The 19,290-nt window shown below is 53.8% G+C and overlaps 6 protein-coding genes across 6 annotated transcripts; 4 read left to right on the forward strand and 2 right to left on the reverse strand.

Moving 5' to 3' along the window:
- The first annotated feature begins 1,109 nt into the window (after positions 1–1,109).
- Positions 1,110–2,876, forward strand: BDP81DRAFT_438451 (uncharacterized protein). Its single transcript, XM_060591318.1, has 2 exons — positions 1,110–1,613; positions 1,693–2,876. The coding sequence occupies exons 1-2, from the start codon at positions 1,358–1,360 to the stop codon at positions 2,559–2,561; spliced, it is 1,125 nt and encodes a 374-aa protein (XP_060439965.1). The 5' UTR covers positions 1,110–1,357; the 3' UTR covers positions 2,562–2,876.
- Positions 2,877–5,197: 2,321 nt separating this feature from the next.
- On the forward strand, positions 5,198–7,604 carry BDP81DRAFT_464933 (kinase-like domain-containing protein; the record flags this gene model as incomplete). Its single annotated transcript, XM_060594213.1, has 5 exons — positions 5,198–5,244; positions 5,313–5,773; positions 5,825–5,881; positions 5,940–6,869; positions 6,928–7,604. The coding sequence occupies 5 exons, from the start codon at positions 5,198–5,200 to the stop codon at positions 7,602–7,604; spliced, it is 2,172 nt and encodes a 723-aa protein (XP_060439966.1).
- A 1,114-nt stretch (positions 7,605–8,718) lies between these two features.
- On the forward strand, positions 8,719–9,936 carry BDP81DRAFT_502203 (short-chain dehydrogenase; the record flags this gene model as incomplete). Its single annotated transcript, XM_060595559.1, has 5 exons — positions 8,719–8,767; positions 8,893–9,253; positions 9,335–9,447; positions 9,576–9,767; positions 9,854–9,936. 5 exons carry the CDS (start codon positions 8,719–8,721, stop codon positions 9,934–9,936), a joined length of 798 nt encoding a protein of 265 aa, XP_060439967.1.
- Positions 9,937–10,004: 68 nt separating this feature from the next.
- BDP81DRAFT_358211 (fungal-specific transcription factor domain-containing protein) lies at positions 10,005–13,871 on the reverse strand. Its single transcript, XM_060586351.1, has 3 exons — positions 13,157–13,871; positions 12,211–13,085; positions 10,005–12,157 (listed from the first exon to the last, which is right to left on the reverse strand). The coding sequence occupies exons 1-3, from the start codon at positions 13,411–13,413 to the stop codon at positions 10,284–10,286; spliced, it is 3,006 nt and encodes a 1,001-aa protein (XP_060439968.1). The 5' UTR covers positions 13,414–13,871; the 3' UTR covers positions 10,005–10,283.
- A 1,053-nt stretch (positions 13,872–14,924) lies between these two features.
- BDP81DRAFT_438456 (cytidylyltransferase) lies at positions 14,925–16,537 on the forward strand. The gene has a single exon (XM_060591319.1). The coding sequence runs from the start codon at positions 15,063–15,065 to the stop codon at positions 16,311–16,313; it is 1,251 nt and encodes a 416-aa protein (XP_060439969.1). The 5' UTR covers positions 14,925–15,062; the 3' UTR covers positions 16,314–16,537.
- A 924-nt stretch (positions 16,538–17,461) lies between these two features.
- Positions 17,462–18,932, reverse strand: BDP81DRAFT_358215 (F-box domain-containing protein). Its single transcript, XM_060586352.1, has one exon. It carries the CDS (start codon positions 18,823–18,825, stop codon positions 17,620–17,622), a length of 1,206 nt encoding a protein of 401 aa, XP_060439970.1. The 5' UTR covers positions 18,826–18,932; the 3' UTR covers positions 17,462–17,619.
- Positions 18,933–19,290: the final 358 nt, after the last annotated feature.

Consider the following 19,290-nt stretch of genomic DNA (forward strand, 5'->3'; position numbering starts at 1 on the left):
AACACCAAGTTCCAACAGCAACGGAGTGCCAATTGGAACCGCACGCGTGGGATCCTCCGACTCGCCTCGACTCGCCTTCAATACTGTGGCATATTATCCCAACGAATAGAAGCGACTTTCGTTTGGCCTGGTCCCATGCTCCCATGCTCCCATGCCCCAGCCTGCCTTTGCCCTGCATTCATCCTGGCCATCTTTCTTCTGGCACAGCAAGAAGTTGTCCGGGGGTATCTCCTCTTATTTTTACCTATTCTTACTCACTTGACCGTATGTTTTACTCCTTAAGCGAACTGCCAACTTGGAAAATTCTACCGGTCCCTCCCGAGCAAAAGCAAACACTCTCACCCTTCTCGACTCTTTCTCCGTTCATTTGCGACCCCCAAAAAAGGACAACATCCCCCAGAAGGACCCCAAGAAAACCTCAGCTTGCAGCATCGTCAACATGCACACCATCCGCCGGCCGACGGCGGGATGAGACGAGAATCTCAATCACATCCAGAGATCGTCGCACATGACTCTCTGGCCAAACTGGACTTGACAGGCATTGCATGTCCCTTGCCCATGGACCATACCCATTGCCCCCCCCCCCCCCCCCCCCTTGTCTACCTACGCCAACGCCGTCCCATGCCTCATGTCATGTCGGCTACCCGCCCCCTCGAGTTCCCGTGCGCCCGTTCGGACGACTTGCACCTCGAGTCGTGAGATTGGCGTCCTGGCGTCCACCAACCCAACGCCCGCCAACGCCACATTGGCTCAAAAGCTTTGCCCGCCCATCGCCTCTGCTCTAGTGTCCGTAGCTCCACGCCCGATCTCCCCCCCCCATCTCCTCCCTGGCTTCCTGTCGATCCAAGAAGCCCGAGCACCCTCCCATCCACACGCTGTATCCGTATGATGTATCCATACGAACACTTCAAGAGTCATAGCATCAAAGAAAACCAGAAAACCCCCCCCCCCCCCCACTTCATCAAGGGACACACGCGCGCCCGTTTGGCCCCAACCTGTTGGTAACCCACCCCCTCGATCTGTTGTCTCGCTTGAAGCTTGTTCTGAGTCGTGTTCCCCCCCGTCGGCCGATAAGCCTTCTGTTTGTCCTTTCCCACGGTCTCATAACTCTCCTCCCTTCCTTCAGGCTTCAGCTCGCCCTGGTCTTTCAGCTGATTCCCGGCCGCCCGCCAACATTGCTTTTCCCGATCCGGTTTCCGCTGGCTCCCGTTCTTAATCCCTTCCCTCCCAGACGATCCTCTCTCTCCCTCGTCATTCTCACTCCCTTCAGTACCAAGTTAGTCCCTTCACGTAATTACCTACTTCGTACCCTATTCTCGGCACCATTCCATCATGCCATCAAAGTGACTGGTCAACAATGGAGGCAACCACAGTCGATGAGGCTGTGTCATCTCTCAAAGAGTTATACGCCGAGGGCACAGAGCATTACACCCACTGGAAGAGGAAACGCATACTTGGGAACCACTACTGTCGAAAATCCTCAGAATCGGGTGTTCGAAGGGATGTTATTACATGTGCTTTGAGCATCTCTTTGGAGCTTGCGAGGAATCAGATCGAGGAGACATATGACATTGCGACTGTTCTCATTGGGACCGACTTCTCCACCGGCGATGGTGAGTTTCCACCCCGTCCGGCCCTCGACGTCGCAACCCGTTTTTCATTTGTCTGCAGCCACGCTAACAACATCGACAGCACCATGCCGGGATATGCTTTCCAACCAGCTGTTCAACCTCAGTAGTCGGGTGTCCCACCTACGCCGGGTCGCTTGCGACTCAAGCCTGACCGGCCTCCTCAACATCTCAGATATTATACAGACATCCGAGTCTGTCAGGATCGCCTCAGTTCAGGCCCTCGGTGCCTTGTATCATCGTCTTGCTGCCGGACGCCCAGACATCCCCGAGCACCTTCCCATCCCCAAGCCCCGCTCGCGGCAGACGAGGTCCATCTCACGAAGCTCAGCTAGCTCGCCAGTCGACAACCACTGCAGCGTCTTTGAAGATGAAGACGACAACGAAGACGAGGAGGAGGAAGAAGAAGAAGAAGAAGAAGACGACGACATGTCAACAACCATGACCATTAGCACCGACCAAGCACCCTTCCAATCAGAACCGCCCTCCCCTCCCCCAACACCACCAACACCAAAAGCCATCGCCAGCGACGCCGTCTCCATCTTCGCGCCCTCAGAGGCAGGCACAACAAGCACCACCGCCTCCGCCTTCCTCCGCCCCAAAGTCAGCGTCTTCAGCATGTTCTGCCCAGAGGCCATGAGGCTCCAGGTCGACCTCTCCAAGCCGATCCCCGACGCGCCGAAGCGATGCAAGTGTGGGTACCGGTGGAACCCGCTACTACCCGGCAACAAGGACTATATTGTCCTCAAGGACGGCTTCCGCATGTCGAGCCGGTTCCTGGCCAAGTCGCATTCGGACAGGAACGTCTTTGCGTGCTGTCTCTGCGTGCCGACGGGGACGACGAATAATTACGAGTCGGCGGATGCGTTGAGGGCGCATATTAACCTTTATCATCGCAAGTGGCAGATCTTGCATGATCGGGATATCTACTAGACGGCTTTTCCCGCGTTGGCGGACCGACGGGTGCGTCTTCCTCGTCGGCGGCCTGCCTTTTTTGCCCTTGGCGTGCGGGCACGTTGGTCGTCCTACTCACTTGATTGGTGGCGTTTTTGATACCTTTTTGATTTCCGTCCAGCATTTTGTACTGTGTGTCTTTTTAGGCGCAAAGGAGTGTTCAAGTGGTCTAAAAGCTGGGAAAGGGGGGTTGAATACCACAAGGAGCTAGGTAGAACTGGACATACATATGATACCCATCGGAAAGAGAGGGCTCTCTCTCTCTTTTCCAGAATTTAATTGGTTAAAACTACAGACATTGCTAAAAAAAATCGTGAAGAAATGATGCCTCTCGTTGTGTTTTCAAAGAGCGTTTGGAGCGACAAGGCAGGAAGGTTCTAACCGACGTTGAGCTGCCTTATTTGAACTAGACCATCAAACAAACTTGCGCGATGGATCGCTTTTAGTGTCGAAAGACGTTACTAGAGATGCACTTCGCTAATGCAAGGCACAGACGGGACTCGGATTGGACGTTTAGGTAGGGGTTAAGGTAGCTGAAATTAAAGTATATGTTGATGCTGGGTTGATGAGCGCTGTTTGATGCTTTTCTGTCTAACTGTGTGAGGCTGCGGGCTGAATGAGCAAACAACGTAGTACGAATGAGACTAATGGGTATGCTTGCACGACCTTGTCGCTTCCTGTGTATAGCCCGGGAGAACAGGGCAGAATCTAATTAACGCAGGAGTACGGAGTACGGAGTACAGCAAATGATGAAAGGCTTCTGTATCTGCTACTCTGATAGTTCCATCATTCCGCTGTTCAAGAGGTACCCGGTCGCGTCTAGGCCGTGAAGTGAAAGCCTCAGTCACGTTGGGCCTTTCAGAAGCGCCTTGAGACCGTAGTTCAACCCATACACAAATAACGGGCGTGGACAGCTGGGCAGATTTATGAGGTGATATGAGGCCGAAGCAGCAGCCTCTGCGGTGTCAGGACCGTCATTGAAAATGTCAACCACAGTCGAGCGGCCACTTACACAGGAGTCAAACTCTGCGCCCACCCATCAACTCAACTCTCTGTCTCTATCCCTCTCACGCCCGGACTCAGTCAAAACTGGCCGTACCACATACAAGTCCGCACGATGCAGGTATACCGGTTACTGATGACGGGTTTCTGGGTGATGCCGGGACACTCAAAGGTCTCGCACTGCTCAATGAGCTCGGTGATCTTGTGGCCACACCGGTGGTGGATGAAGACCTTGCGTTGACACATTAACGCCTTGTTTTTTTTCTTTCTCTTTCTTTCTTTCTTTCTTTCTTCGTCGTCGGGGATTTGAGCGGGTGCGGTGAAGACACCGCAGTCTGCGGATACTCCGTTTGGATACGGAGGTTGGATGACGACAGGGTTGAGCCGGGGGTGGGTTGGGATGTTTTGAGTCGCGGTGAAAGGGGGCCGCCCCGTTTACGAATATGCCGCGGTGTTTCCATATCTATAGGCAGGCTCTTTTTTTTTGGTTTCAAACCCCTGGTGACGGGCCCGAGCTGGCCTGACAAGTGTGACTGCGACAGGAAGCGGCCCTGGTCAAATCACTCGGTGCCGGGGTTGGTGTTGATGGAGTTGGAGAGGATCTTCGTTGTCTGGCCAGGGGACAAGTTCACTAGAGACTAGTCAACTGTCTGCCGAGTCCCTGATGCAACGACGGGCTATGACACACGAGTCTCGAACTTTTAGGAAGAGGATTATAGCATCCGTACAGATTAGAAACGATGCCTTGGACTATTCGGGTGATGTGTGAGGTAGGTACAACTCTGACAGAGGGTCGTATTGTCTTCGGGAAGGATACAAACACTTCTCGTGACAACTTGGCATGTTTCGAATAGAGGTTGCAGATAAACATCGTACCTCGCATAGCAAGATCTCGGATACGTGCCTAGGTCTATTGTCATTGCAGAAATTGTGTGTTTGCTTGCCAATTCTGACAAGCTGAAATAGCTGAGGGCAATTCCATCCAGAGACACTACCGTCTTGCAGACCTGGTTCATATGACACCTGACTGAGACTATTCATCATCACATGTTTGGACAGTTCAATAGTTCCGTGTTACAAACAGGAATTTGATTCTCTGTTGGCAATCACAAGTAAAATGATGAGTTTCTTACCTGATGTGTTGGTGAAGTGGTGATTGTTTACTTTGATGCGCCGTGGCAGTGGCACAGTGTGGGTTCCTCTGGCCCGGCAGTCATCGGCGCCCCACAGAGCGGTTCGAACGCTCCGGGGCGGGGCACGTGGGGGTATTTGGGTGGCTCCACAGACAAGTGTGAGGTCATTCAATGTCAACAAAACAACCCTTCCCACCTCACCTCACCTCACCTAAGACTTCTCACCTGGACACCTTGACACCACCTTGAGCTAGGCCTTGTCTTGACTCACCCAGGAGCTTCGCCTTGCCATTACAGCTTCTCGAAGCTTCGCCGAACCCATGCCGCTTCCTCATCTCACCCAGACACCCGACTGAAGTAGCCTCAGCGTCTAGCGAACAAACAAACAAACAAACATCCCAGCTGCCCTCTTTTGGGCCATGATCTAGGCCTTTCTGTCGGTCCAGCGGCCCCAGAGTAGCACACCGAGATCGACCGGCCATGTCGCTGATCCCATACCACCCGCACGAAGGTCGCGAAATCGTCCTGTCGGTTCACCTCCGTCCTGCTTTCTCTTGGTCAGATAATGGACCTTGCTGACGGTGCTTTTCTCTAGCCGACACCGCAACGCTATAGTAGTCCGTGACCCGTCGTCCCAAAGACTCGAGATCCGTGGTCTGTCCGAATGCCCGACATGCCGCCAGCCCTTGCGATCATCCTCTCCCGAACGTCAATTCGACAGCGCTCGCCATCATGACTCCTTTGTCGACCCGAATTACTTTCGCATGCTCCGAGCCGGCGGCCACGACTCTCGCGCCGACCACCATCCCCCGCCCAGCCCCATTCGTCGCATTGTGCAACCAAGCTTACCCCGCCCGCAAGCTGCCGTAATAGAGGAAGCCGAGGACGCCGAGTTCATTTCGAGTACACCCTCGGTCCAGGAGGGCAGCCGCATCCGCCGCGAGGCTTTTAGTCCTAATTATTTCAAAACATTCTTCGTCGAGGAAAAGGAGCTTGGGCGTGGCGGCAAGGGCGTTGTGCTGCTTGTCCGCCACGAAATCGATGGCTGTCAGCTTGGTATGAATCTCGAGCGATGGATTACCTGGCAGAGATACTGATGGTGGATAGGTCATTTTGCGTGTAAGCGCGTGCCCGTAGGCGATGATCACGCATGGTTGGAAAAAGGTACGAAGTCCTTGCGCTACTTTTATTCAGACCTCGACGCTGACGCCGAACTAATTAGTTCTCATCGAAGTCGAGCTGCTCGCCAAGCTCTCGCACCCGAACTTGGTCTCTTACCGCCATGTCTGGCTCGAGGACGTCAAGCTGACACGCTTCGGCCCCAGCGTGGCATGCGCTTTCATTCTGCAGCAATACTGTAATGGCGGCGACCTGCTCAACTACATCATCGGGGACCAACCCAAGGAAACGACCAAGGAACAGCTCAAAGCCCAGATGCGGCGGAAATCCAAGGGCCAGCTTGAGCTGCCCCGCGACCAGTTCGCCTCTCAGAGATTGCTGTCCTTTGAGGAGATTTACTCCCTCTTCAAAGACATCACGTCGGGACTGGCATATCTTCATGCTGCCAATTACATTCACAGGGACCTGAAACCCAGTAATTGTCTCCTTCATCGAGAGGGCAGTGGAACAATCTGCCTGATCAGCGACTTTGGCGAGGTTCAATCAGAGAACATGGTGCGAAAGTCGACTGGATCAACCGGAACCATCTCTTACTGCGCGCCAGAGGTATTGAGGAGAGACTTGACGACCGGGCGCTACGGCAATTTCACCACAAAGTCCGACATTTTCTCTCTCGGCATGATTCTCTACTTCATGTGCTTCGGTCGCCTGCCGTACCGAAGTGCCAACACCGTCAACGAAGAGCTCGAAGATATTGACGAGTTGCGCGCGGAGATTACAGACTGGCAGGGCTTCCAAGATGAACGCAGGGAACGGCCTGATCTTCCGTCAAAGCTGTACCACCTTCTCAAGAAGCTTCTCGCTCTAGATCCGTTGCAGCGTCCCAGCGCGAGTGAAGTTCTATCCGCTATGAAAACGGAGTCGACCATGGAAGGCGTCCCTCGAGGTAGGAGTTCGAGTCCGTCCATGGGCATCAACGGACGCCGGATACAGAGCCTAGACTCCCCAATGCCGCCAAGCACCCCCGTGCCAGGTTCGTGGCTCATAACCCTTTAGAGATGACGCTATCTATCAAACTGACTTGGTCGCAGATCCCCAGAAGCAGTCGAGGTTCTCCTCGTCCCAGGAAGGGTACAACATCCCTAGCAGGGCAGCAGACAGCGGCTCTCCCAGCTCAGACATGCCGGCAGGTCTACGGAGACAGTCGGACTCCACTTCTCCGAGACTACGACCGCAAGCGCAGGTAATGGTGGCTCAACGCAGCCAGGATAGCTTTATCCGCACAACACCGGAGCGAGACGAAAGTGTGGATTCCCTGAAAGACGAACCTCTGAGCTCGCCCCCGCTCCTGATGCCACCCCCCGCTACACCTTTGGAAGCCTTGCGGCACAGACTCATGGTCAGCCGGTTGCGAGCAGGGCAGGTTATGCGCTATAATGCCGGACCTCTACTGGCGGTTGTGCGTCTCGGCCTCTTTCTGAGCAAAATGCTCAGCCTGACGCGTCCTTGCTGGCCGTACGTAGTCAGCCCAAATATCGGGGCGCCATTGGTGATTTTAGCTGCTCTTGATCTTGGTCTCGCTGGCGCCGGCACGCGGCCGATAACGCCGTATGAGCGAGAGACCGGGAGACGTCTATCCAACGGACTGCCTTGGACTTGGGGCTTACGAGGAAGCGTTGTTCTCGCAATACTCCACCTTGTTGTTCTCTGGGTTGGAGGGCGGTATAATTCTCTGTGCACGACGGGGCATGGGACTTGGCATCTTTGATTGCGTTGACTTCACAGAGTCGTAGTGGATGGATGGGGTGCCTACATCTTTTCTCTGGCAGGTGGTTTCAATCCCTGCACTTGGAGTTGCTCCTTATCGAACATGCCAATTCCTGTAATCCGACGCCCAACATTTTTCCATTAATATTTTTTTACCAAAGTCGACGAGTGTTGACTTTAAAAAGCTGGTGTATGGGTACTACGAGGGGTGATTTCATGACACAAGCATTGTTTCTCTCAGGTACTACTCGGAATTGCGGGTGCGTAAGGAGGACTGGGTGAAGTCCCTCTTTCAGGCAGCTCGGGTTAAGGGGAAGTTTGCCAGTGGCGGGCGTATCACGAAGGTACTTCCAGTCGAAACCATGATTTCGGCATTTAGCATTTGAGGATATCACGAAGCATATCATCCTTTATCAAAACATGGGACGTATCTGGAAATGCGAGCGGCCGTCAGATGGCTACCGTTACATTGTCCTTGAACAAAGGAGATTCCGTCCCACTCAACCCCTCACTGTCTTGATTTCCCTGTGGCACCTCCTCAATTTGAGAGAGGGACTTGAACGTGATGCACATAGGAGGTGGTTGGTTCGACAGCGGCGTCCGACAGACGAAGTTCGAGCCTTTGCCAATATACGGGTATTGCTTTATCCTGCGGCCCGCGGGGGGAGCGGTCCATCCCGTGTGTGTGTGTGTGTGTGTGTGTGTGTGTGTGTGTGTGTGTGTGGTGGATAGACCCGCGCGGGAAGCTACGCTGGGTATGCTTCTCCGCGATCTTCGCGCCTCACTTTTGACACGATGTCACCGCCGAGGAAAAAGGAGCTGCGGGTGTTCCTTGATGAGATGGGATGTATGCAGAGTAAAGCAATCATGTCTCACCGGTCCATCTTATCTTTTTGTCTCGTTCGGTCTACATGTACTTTGTAAGTGCGTTACAAGCCCTGAGATATGTTTTCACACAAAAGATGGTGTCTCCTGCCACACTCCGGACTGCTCAGTAATCCGCACACACAGTATCGGCACCTAGAACTTAGTGTTCAGAAACCCTCATATAATCAATCCTTCGACGCCGTTATCAGATTTGTGTTGAAGAAAAGTGAAACGGGCAGAATCCCATCATGGCGTCTCTTCTCCGGGGCGCGGCTTTCATCACCGGCGCAGCTTCTGGTGCGTTTGACGACTCCCTAATCCTTACCGACTTACACACACACCACAATCCCACACATCCCCTCTACACCCTTTCCGTAACAAACAAAGCCTTTCCTCATTAACATCCCCCTAAAAAATAATAGGCATCGGCCAAAAAACAGCCCTCGCCTTTGCCCGAAACGGCATCACCCGCCTCGCTCTAACCGACATCAACGCCCAAGCCCTCGAGACCACGAAATCTCTCCTCGGCGAACAGTTCCCCTCCACCGAGGTCCTCACCCTCCCATTGAACGTCCGCTCCGCCTCTGAAGTAAAAGCCGGCATCGCGGAGACGGTATCGCGCTTCGGACGTCTCGATGTAGCTGTAAATAACGCGGGGATCGCGGGTGGGGGGGAGTTGACGCATGAGGTTGGCGAGGAGGAGTTTGGGAGGGTTGTGGATGTTGATTTGCATGGGGTTTGGAGGTGTCAGAAGGAGGAAATTCGGGTTATGTTGGGGCAGGAGTATGTCTTCTTTCTGCATGGCTTCTTGGGGCTTTCTTGGCTTGAGAGGTTTGCTTGATGTTGACGTGATTTTGTGATTAGGGACCTTGGGATGAGACGCGGTCGTGGGGCTATTATTAACGTGGCTTCCATCTTTGGACTCGTCTCGCCTTCGCTTTTCATGGCGCAGACGGCGTATTCGACTGCGAAGCACGGTACGTCGTTAACTTCCTTCCTCCTCCTCCTCCTCCTCCTCCTCTACCTTCTTCTTCTTCTTCCAGAGACAAACATGGAAAAAATGGCACACGAAACAACACATATCTCATACTAAAAACAATGACAGGAGTTATGGGCCTAACAAAGAGCGACGCAAACAACTACGGCCGGCGCGGCATCCGCATCAACGCCATCTGCCCCGGCTGGATCGAGACGCCCACCGTGACGCCGTTTTCGCGCGAGGCGGGGAGCCCGTTGAGTCGATATATTGAGATGACGCCGCTGCAGCGGTTGGGGCAGCCTGAGGAGATTGCTAGTTGTGAGTCTACTTATTATTTGTTGTTTCTGGCACTCTTGATTTGTGCGCCCATCTTTGGTTGGTTTACTGACGGGATGCTGATGCAGGTATCACGTTCCTTGCTTCTGATATGAGTAGTTTTATGCAGGGGTCTGGGTTGGTTGCTGATGGAGGGTTTACGGCTCATTAGTCTGTTTGTTGAGTTGGAAGCCGTGAGATTGGTGGTGATCTTGACGCTGTGGGAGAACTTGGGCGGTTCGTGTTACTTGCGTTGGTGGTATTGAGATACATGGTCGTTTACATAAGAGGCGATCTATTGAATTATGCTCAAGGCTGGCACATCCCTAATTACGACGCTATGAAAGGTGACCCCCAGACGAAAGTACGATTGGCAATACAAGTGAAGAAAGGCACCAAATCCATAAACTCCAATGGACCACCAACGCCGAAGATGAGGTGATGGAAAAATGAAATGGGAACGGGGGTTGAGAAAAGGGAAAAAGAAGCGAGTCATTTTTTCCATGCGCAAACATCAATTCAGAAGCTCAGAAAGTCCAGTTCGTGGTTTCTAGGCGCTTCGTCCGCGGGACGTCTCTCCGCCTTGCCCGCGATGGAGCTCTGCACCAGCTCAATTAGACTCACAGAGGTCATGGTGTCCAGACCGCCATCGGTACCCATCCAGTCCATGGCTTCATGGCCGAACGGCCCGAAACCTCCTTGATTCGTTGTCGTGTCCTTTGTCTCGTTCTTGAAATTGCTCTGTCCAGGTTCCTCTTTGGGAACCTTTTGCTGGTTCTCCCAGCTACTTTCCCCTCCTCCACTGAGCTGGAAGCTCGATGGTGACTCAAGGCCGATCCCGGACGCTCCCGACTCCCAATCGTGCAAGTCCAAATCGCCATACCGCAGATTCGTCTTTTGTGACGGCGACGCGTTACGGTCAGGTGTATGGTCTTGTACCCAGCTGTTGGATAGTGGCGAAACAAAGATGCAATCCTCCACACCTTTGCTCTTGGCATCCGAAGCGTCGTCTTCTCTATCATTGTCTATCGCTGAACCGTTCAGAAAGTCTAGGTTGAATAGCTGATGATCGTTTCTGCCCGAGTGAAATGCCGCAGGCTCCAAGGGCGAACCGGTGTCCGCGTACACGTTGCTCTGTGATGACCTGCGCGTCGATGGCTGCGTCTTTGCGCCGAAGAAGGGCAAGGGCGGGCGAGCGAACTCGGACGCCCTTCGGCTACTCGTCGACGGTCGGCGTCTTTTGGTCGGCGGATTCTCTCTTACTTCAGCCTCACGTCTGGCTGGTAGAACGGAGTAAATGCTGTCTGTGGTGCCTCTCCAGCCCGGGCTTGAAAGGAGACTCTTTTCACTGCCCGTCAATATGACAGGCGGCTGACTAACGCCGTCGAGACTGTCGGTGTCAGTCCGGAGTTTCCCAAGAACCGCCTTCAGCAGGTTGTCCATGCGTGCCGCTGGCTGGTAGGCTTGGCTCATGTCGCTGATGGCACTGGCAAGAATCTCTAGGTATCCGAGGTACGTTCGCCTATCAGACTCGCAGCGATGATACGCCAATGCTGCTATCAGAGCAATGGCTGCAGTACCGGCGTGCTGAATGCCAGTGATGAAGATCTTGGTGCCGTCGAACCGTTGTCGGTGTTGCCAAAAGATTCTCGCTACCCGAATCGCGTGGAAACTACAGATGCTGCGCGATGACGCAACTCGGCCTGTGTCTGAAGTTGAATGGGAAATATTCGTCCCCAGAGAGTTGAAATGATGCTGGTCGGGCGTGTCTTTGGAGTCGGCACTTGAGTTGGGTGTAAGGTTCGCATCAGTGCTACTGGTATCGCCAGCAACTTCGTCATAATTCGCCCACGGTCGGTGAAGCAATATCATTGAGACGTGGTATTGCTGGTGCAGCAGGAAGTAGCTGAATGGTGCATGCTTAATATTGGCAGGCTTCCACTGCAAATGTTCCGGCAACCGCCTGTACCAGTTCTGCAATTGGCGATCAAGATTGGTGCTTTGAAGGTATGCGTCTTCCTCGCCATCCGCTCTGTCTCTCTCGTGAGCACTCTTTGGTGCTTGCCGACTGTCTCTGGCTTCAACAATACGACCAGCAAGCTCCATCAACTCGACAAGCTGGTCATAGATCTCCACTGTCTGATTCTCCTTGTTAGTGGGCTCGGGTGTTCCCATGAGCGATGTAAGCTGGGAAAAGCGCCGTGATAGCAGGTCCATGCCGACGTCTTGGCTTTTGATGCTCGTGGGCCGACCCAGGAATAAGGACCAATACTTGTCGTGTATCACGCAGGCTCTCATCACCATATGGCGGATATCGACCTCTCGATCGTCAAAGCCACTATTGCGGCAGTCTAGGTGAAGACCAATGTCGAAAGCTAGCCGGTTTGCCATCCCTGGTAAAGAAGAGTTACTTGACGTTATTCAAAGAGTCGCGCGATCAACTTACCAGCATACATCCAGCCAGTGTTATCTCTGCCAACGCCGCATTCCAGGTCGCCGAGGAGAAGGAGAGCCTGTACGCTGGGTATCCCACCAGGCCTCTCGAGTTCGACGTCGAGCATGTACTTGGCCTCTCTGTGCAAGGTGCTCTCCCGGTTTCCCAAGGCCATCCTCTTCATACCGTCACGGCTGCAATCGGCGAATCGGAATCCCATGGCCAAAATTGCGATATGCAGGAACGACGAATAGAACTTTGGGCTTTGTGACTCTCGATCAGATTCGAAAGATTCTCTGTGGATGATTTTGAGAACACTATTATAGTGCGTCCAAAAGTTGTTCATGAGATAGTCGTGAGTCGTTGCTGTAAGTGTCCGAATTATGCGCTCGGCACGCCGAATCTGCTCTGATGGCTCGCGAGACCGGAAGCTATCACTGGTATCGGCGTAGTAAACGTGAGAATTGGCCGTCGGGCCGAAGAAGCGGAGCCGTCCAGACAACTGGTCAAATGAAAGATTCCCTCTCGTCGAAAGAAGTCTGTGAACAACGTTCTCGTGCGTCGGGTCCAGCATGCGGAACGCAGATTGTTCCTCTGCGGGAACATGGAAGCAGGGGCTCGTGGTGGACGCGTTCTCGGCGTGGTCGCTGCCTTGCACTGAGTAGTCATCGTTTCCAGAGTCCGGGGGCGAGGGGACCTCGGGTACAATTGGTCCTTTGACTGGAAACCGTCTTTGGTCTCTTGGCTCTTCTGACAACTGCTGGGTCTCGTGTCTCGTTTTGGGGGGATGCACGGCTGGAGGTGGTTGAACGCCCTTTTCCTGCAGCATGCCTTCGAGCATCGCGATGCGATCGGATAGTGACGACATGTACGCCTTTGATATCGGTCTGGTAATTTTGTCAGCATTTTAGACAAAATAGAAGCCAAGTTGGCATGCCCGGCACCTATGTATACATACCTCCGCCGCTCATCGTCATTCTTGATAACACACTCATTACCGGCCTTTTTGCACTGGACACACTCCGACTCGCCCTTTGGAACCACACAACGAATTCTTTTGTCTCGGCAAGACGCACATGCGACAGACGCTCTGTGCCTTACCTGTTGGTTCTTGGCTTGGTGAGTTGAAGGTATGCGGGGAGCAGTGTTTTCTTGTGCAATGATTCCGGCATCATCGTTTGAGCCTTGCCCGGCTTCATCCTTGATGATGGTCATGATCTCGTACCCTACGTTTTCTAAAGAGCCACAGCTGTCCGGGTAACAAGGGAATTATACGGAGGAGCGTGTAAGGTATCACGATGATGGAACTACACGAGGGGCGATCCAGACGAGTTTGAGGAAGAATACCGGGAAACGAGTGCAAATTCTGAGAAGAATGACTGTCCAACGGCGAGAATGCCGAAGATGGAGGACGAACAAGCCCAAGAGTGTCGAGACTCAATGCTGGACCCCACCGTGACGACAAACAACGGGGCCCTTGAAGTGTCACGCAGGCCACCCCTCTTTCAGGTTTCGTTCAGGTTTGTTGGCCAGGAGAGGAATTCCGGCTTGGTAGAGACAGCGGAAGGGCAGTGGATCCCGGGCAAGCTCAGATGTGGTGGGATGGAATGGATGGTGCAGGTGCAGGTGGAGGTGCATGGCGAGGAGACGGTTCGAGACAGCTTGTTTCCCCAATCTCACACTCGCAGCGAGCCATTGCGGATCCGAACCCAGAGCTTGGCTGCGTTGGGGGAATACGTGAAAGCTCCGAGCTCGGGACTGGAGTCCGGGATGGTCCAGTTCACTTCCCTGGCATGGTGCGAATGCGACACTTGTCGCGTCGGTGAACCTCACTCTTGCCCGATAGACTAGGAGAAATAGTTGGACTAAAGCAGCAGCCCAATGGAACCAGGGCACTCCACTACCCCAGACGGAGGCAGCTTGATGCTGGATATCCGACGAACCCACAGTCAATGGTCTGGGGATAGTGGACCACGAGAGGCTGGAGTGACTGGGTCGGCCATATGGAGACCGCGAAGAGAGGGGGTAGGTATACTGCGGATGAGACGACGACGACGACAAACGACAAGAATCCATGTCGGCAGGATGTTGTCCGAGGGGAGAATGGAAAAGGTCTGGACGCCCCATTGACAAGATGGTTGCACGTCGGATGCGGGGAAGGTTGTGAGGTCCACCGGAAGCCGCAGATGGACGGCGCAGTGACATTGAATGTCAAGATCCGATGTCGAATTAGACGACGCGGATTTGCCGACAGTTTTCCGCGGCGGACGAAGCGACAGCAGACTGGGCTGGCTCTTCTCTCCAGCGGCTGACGGCATATTGACGAGTCCTGGATGGACGCCATTACGTTAGTGCAGACAGAGTACAGCGAAGAACATTGTCATCTTCAGATGAAACTGCTTGAGTCTCTGAATGGCGGCAACAGCAGAACGTGAAGGAAAGTTGACCAATATGTTGTTGTAAGTTGGACATGATGAAAAGAGGTTGGTTGAGGAGGACGAGAGGCAGGACTGGCATGATACGTACCTCGAGAGTGGAGACAGGGCCGATCCAATCACATGACAGTGACGCAGCCCCGCGTTATCTCCGCAGCGGCAAGGATGAATCAGCATCGCTAGCGCGAGCCCCACACTCTGACTCGTCCCCTCACCTCGGCCGGGCAGCACTTGGACGTTGCGAGAGCTCCCCTGCCGAATCACCCCACCTGGCCGAGGGAAACAACAGCTCACAGCACTGGAATCATCAACTCAACTGAATTGCTCTGGGGCACACATCGCCGTCACTTGCTACTTCTGTCTACAGTCTATTTGTATTCATTGTTCAAAGTCTCTTTACAACCTGTCACGTGCAAACACAAACCCAGCATGGGCTCCCAAGAATATCCGAGCCTATTGCTCCTCCCCCTCCCCACCCGGCCACCATCACGGGCCTCGCTCAGCGCCGCATACCGTCCGTCGCTACAGGCAGTCCTCTCCAAAATCAAGAACCCAAATCGGTCTTCCGTTCTCATTGTAGCCGTCGTGGGCCCTCTTCTCCGCGGCGCATCGCCAAAAACCAAATCGCTATCATGGCCAGCCGCCCAGTCTCTCATCGCCGGTCTCTACAGTCTCATTGCCTTGATATGCGCCGAGCAGGCCATTGCCAGCGATGTCCACGGCGGACCTGGCTCCGTTGATGCGCGCGTCGTCTTGGTGGACCACGATGCCAACCGGAAGTTTTTGCCGGATTTTGTGGCCGCCATCGAGCCCAATAACACGACGGTCGTGGATCTACCGACCTTTGCCTTGGCATATCACCCCTGGAACTACATCTTCCATATCAACAGCGAACAAGGCTACCGCACATTGTCAACATATCTCAAGTTTGCTGAGAGTAGGCAAACGATTCTGCAGTCGCAACTGGTAGTTGTTGAGGCAGGTCTGAGCATGAATGTTGAGGGATCGAGCGAAGATCCCGTGGAAGACACCCCGGGGTACAACATCGTGTGTCTAGGGGGCACATTCGATCATTTACACCCAGGCCACAAGTTGCTCTTGACGGCTGCAGCACTTTTACTCCGGGTACCGGTCAAAGACGCAACGTCAAGTTGCCGCTTGATCGTCGGTATCACCGGAGACCAGCTCTTGGTAAACAAGAAACACGCAGAGCTCGTACAGTCCTGGGATGACAGAGCCGATTACACTCTCGACTTCCTAACATCCCTTCTCGAGCTAAACAAGAGCGGGTGGAAGAAGAAGACGAGCCCGGCCGGGACGGTTACAAGGAAACCGGGCCGCGTCGAGGCCACCTTTCGCGACGGCGCCATCATCGTCGAGTGTGTCGAGATCCAGGACGGCTTCGGCCCCACGGTGACGCAGGAGGAGATGGATGTGCTCGTGTATTCGGGGGAGACGCGGTCGGGAGGAAAATCCGTCAACGATAAGCGGACGGCGCAAGGGTGGAAGCCGCTGGAGACGTTTGAAGTGGAGGTTTTGGATGCCAGTGAGCAGGGCGAGGGGGCGAGCGAGACGGAGAATTTCGCGTCCAAGATTAGTAGCACGGCGATTCGGCAGCAGAAGGCGGCGACGGCGGCGAAGGCAACTGCCAAGCCTGAAAGTAAAAGCCGGCTGGCCTAGATAGTGAATGGTTAAATAGCGGTGGAATATCACGGCTACTGGTAAAATCAAGTAATACAGAGGCCTGGCTTTTGCGATATCTTTTGGTTTCTGTTGGAGGTTGGCATCTTGTATGAGGCCATTCTGATTCTTCAGTTCACATGAAGCGTCCGGACGAGAGCCCGAATACGCTCCCAGGCAGACCGCCACTTAATTACCCACCAGCGAATGGTATTGCTTGCGCCAAACAGCACCGACTGCCGTGTTCCGCTCCACCTCTGAAGTGTTCACCCACATGACTTACTTTGTTTCCAGTTCAAACTTCCTAGTGCTTCTGAGATGCCCCAGTATGAACGAGCGGACACTAACAGGAAAAGCATCGATGCAGTTTCCAGAAAATCCCGGCTCAACTACATGCTACAGAGCACAACGTTGCCTAGCCGCAAGTCGAGTGTTCAAGACTGTGTGCCGCGTCACATGTAAGGCCAGCTCAACAGTCGAGTTGACAAGACGTTGCATCCGAACCGCTTGGAATGCTCTCACGCAACTACGTCAGTTGTCTCTGACGTAGAAGCCTACTACGTACAGACCATCGTGCATAGCCGTCCAGCTTCTGACTGGTCTGCTTCTTCCCGGACGTCGCTTGTCCGGTATCCCCTTCTCCCTGCTACCCCCGCATTCGGCATGCCGGTGGAATCTCTACCTTCGAGTGATTTTCATCGTCCTTCATGCAGCTGGTCGGAAAGACCCCGATTGCGTGATGCTATTTGACGCTCTCTGACGTACTTAGGTATACATACGTGTTCCGGAGGACACTCCGGTTTGGTGCATTATGTTCATTGGGTCATGGAGTGCGGCTATCTATTGTCCATCTGGATAGGTAGTAACTGAAGAAAGCTCTGTCGTTTTCTACCAGGCTAGCACCACCCAGCTAATGTCAAATCTGGAGTGAGGCCTGGTCGGTACTAGGTTCCGAAAGTCCGGGGACGGCGGCGGGGCGGGGCGGGCCCGAACTCTGACCGCGACTAGTGGAGCCAGCGTTCACCGTGACCATATCCGGCCCGGCTCACCTGGCGCGGATGGCATTGAAACACTGACGCGAAACCCCAGCGGATCACTATTCAGCTTGAAAAGAGTCTGCCTGAACCGGAGCGCGGAATACAATGGATGAGGTCTTGGTATTCGTCTATTGTCATCTAATCTTCGTCTACTCTTCGTTTATACTTTTCTACGTATAATTTGCTGTTCCTCAGTCTTTACTTTGACTTCTCGTACTCTAAGTCTTCATGCCTCCTCTCTTTGGTCTTTTGTTTCTAGTCTTCTTTTTCTAGTCAGCGTCGCCGTCCGTGTCGAATGCTCCAATGATATCCAGCTGCAAGCCGTGCTCTCTACACGCTTCTTTGATCTCGCGCGAAACGCCGCCATCGCTCTCGGGCACCACAAAGGTCTTCCAGGCTTTGGCGACAACATCCTTGGTCTGAATCGTGTAGAGGAGGAGGTCCATCACCTCCTCATCAGAGCCCATCTCGTTGAAGAACTCCAGGACCTCCATCTCTGGCGGGAGACCGACCGAGTGCATGCGCGGCTTCTTGGACGTCTTGCCGAAGAGCTGGTAGTCCCAGTTCATCCTCATACTCTTGAGCGCCTCGAATTCTCTCATTCTCAATGGTTTGCGACAGCCGAGCGTTGGCGAGTCAATGGTGAACGTCTTGAGTGAGTGTGCCTGGGAGTTGAGAGCGAGAACGTAGTCGGCAAAGTTGTCCGAGCTCTCCTCCAGCTCGGGCTTCGGCTCTGCCGTCTGCGTCATGACAAACTCTTCCAAGCCCTCTGGGAATTCGAGGAGGTCTGAAAGTCCGTCATCGTTAATGTCGCATTCGATCAGGTGCAACTTCTTCAGGCCCGTCTCGTGGGGGCGCTCCATGAAGTCGAATCCTTTCTCGTCGAGTTTGGCTCGTTTGATGATGAGAGTCTCCAGCGTGGGGTGGGCAAAGATGTGGATGTTTTCTCGCAGGTCCCAGTAGGCATCATCGGTGCATTGGTAGAACAGTGTGCACTCCTTGAGGTACGCCAAGTCGAACGGTCCATTGAAAAGGGTGCCGATGCCATGTAAGAGGACGTGAGGAACAGCAATGTCGAGTTTCTCCAAATTTGACATTACGGAAAGTGTGCGCGAAAGAGTGTCGGACCGCGTGGGGTCATAGTGAGAGTTGTGGACGGGTGCGTCGAGAGCCAGGCGCGAAAGCTCCTCATTAGGATAAATCAATTTCACCTCATTGATAGCCGAACCACGACGCGGCCGCCGGCCTAGCGATTCGCTGAACGTGAGATGAAGCTCCGGACTCTGGAAGTGAACGCTCTTGTACAAGACGGCGTCGGCCAACCTATGGTAGCGCTTGTTCAGGCGCGACACATTGCAGAGGTCCCTGTGGCAGAGGCGGTTCAGCGTCTCGATGAGCAGCTCTTCGGGCAAGGCGGCGAGCTTGTCGCGTTTGGCGTCGTCACCGTTGACGTCGCCATCGGGGAAAAGTAGCATACTCGTCGTCTCTCACGACTATGCCTTCAGGCCCGGCCTTGATGGGGTGATGGTCTTATCTTCCGTATCGTGGAGACCCTCAGCTGACGGGGGGGGGGGGGGGGGGGGGACCTTGCGGGAACAAGCGGGGCGGGTTTAAATCGTATGCGTTGTTGAGCAAGGACTGTAAAAGAAAGGAAGTGAAGTGAACGGTTCACTTCAAAAAGAAATTCACCAAGAAACCAAAATATCGAAGAAGAAATTCTGCAAGCAACAAGGTGCTCTACACGGTTCACCTCAAGCAGCGTCGGATTGAAAGAATGCGTGGAATGTTTGAATTGCGGAAGTTGCATTTCAGCTGCGTCCATCGTAAGGTGGCCACTGTAACGCACGGCCACTGTGGCTGGGATGCATGTGTCATCCTGTTTTCGGCTACGGGACGTACCTGACCGGACAGGTGGGCCTGGTTTCGGGAACTTCTCCGGG

Source organism: Colletotrichum phormii, assembly GCF_030913505.1.
Source record: "Colletotrichum phormii strain CBS 102054 chromosome Unknown BDP81scaffold_26, whole genome shotgun sequence".
NCBI lineage: Eukaryota > Fungi > Ascomycota > Sordariomycetes > Glomerellales > Glomerellaceae > Colletotrichum > Colletotrichum phormii.

Excerpts from the sequence above, each read along its gene's own strand:
- BDP81DRAFT_358211 (XM_060586351.1), bottom strand. The coding sequence starts at position 13,413 with ATGACCATCATCAAGGATGAAGCCGGGCAAGGCTCAAACGATGATGCC. Across the intron at positions 13,086-13,156 it reads AATGACGATGAGCGGCGGAG|ACCGATATCAAAGGCGTACA; the intron begins GTATGTATACAT and ends CAAAATTACCAG. Across the intron at positions 12,158-12,210 it reads CACTGGCTGGATGTATGCTG|GGATGGCAAACCGGCTAGCT; the intron begins GTAAGTTGATCG and ends CTTCTTTACCAG.
- BDP81DRAFT_358215 (XM_060586352.1), bottom strand. The coding sequence starts at position 18,825 with ATGCTACTTTTCCCCGATGGCGACGTCAACGGTGACGACGCCAAACGC.
- BDP81DRAFT_438456 (XM_060591319.1), top strand. The coding sequence starts at position 15,063 with ATGGGCTCCCAAGAATATCCGAGCCTATTGCTCCTCCCCCTCCCCACC.
- BDP81DRAFT_438451 (XM_060591318.1), top strand. The coding sequence starts at position 1,358 with ATGGAGGCAACCACAGTCGATGAGGCTGTGTCATCTCTCAAAGAGTTA. Across the intron at positions 1,614-1,692 it reads CGACTTCTCCACCGGCGATG|CACCATGCCGGGATATGCTT; the intron begins GTGAGTTTCCAC and ends CAACATCGACAG.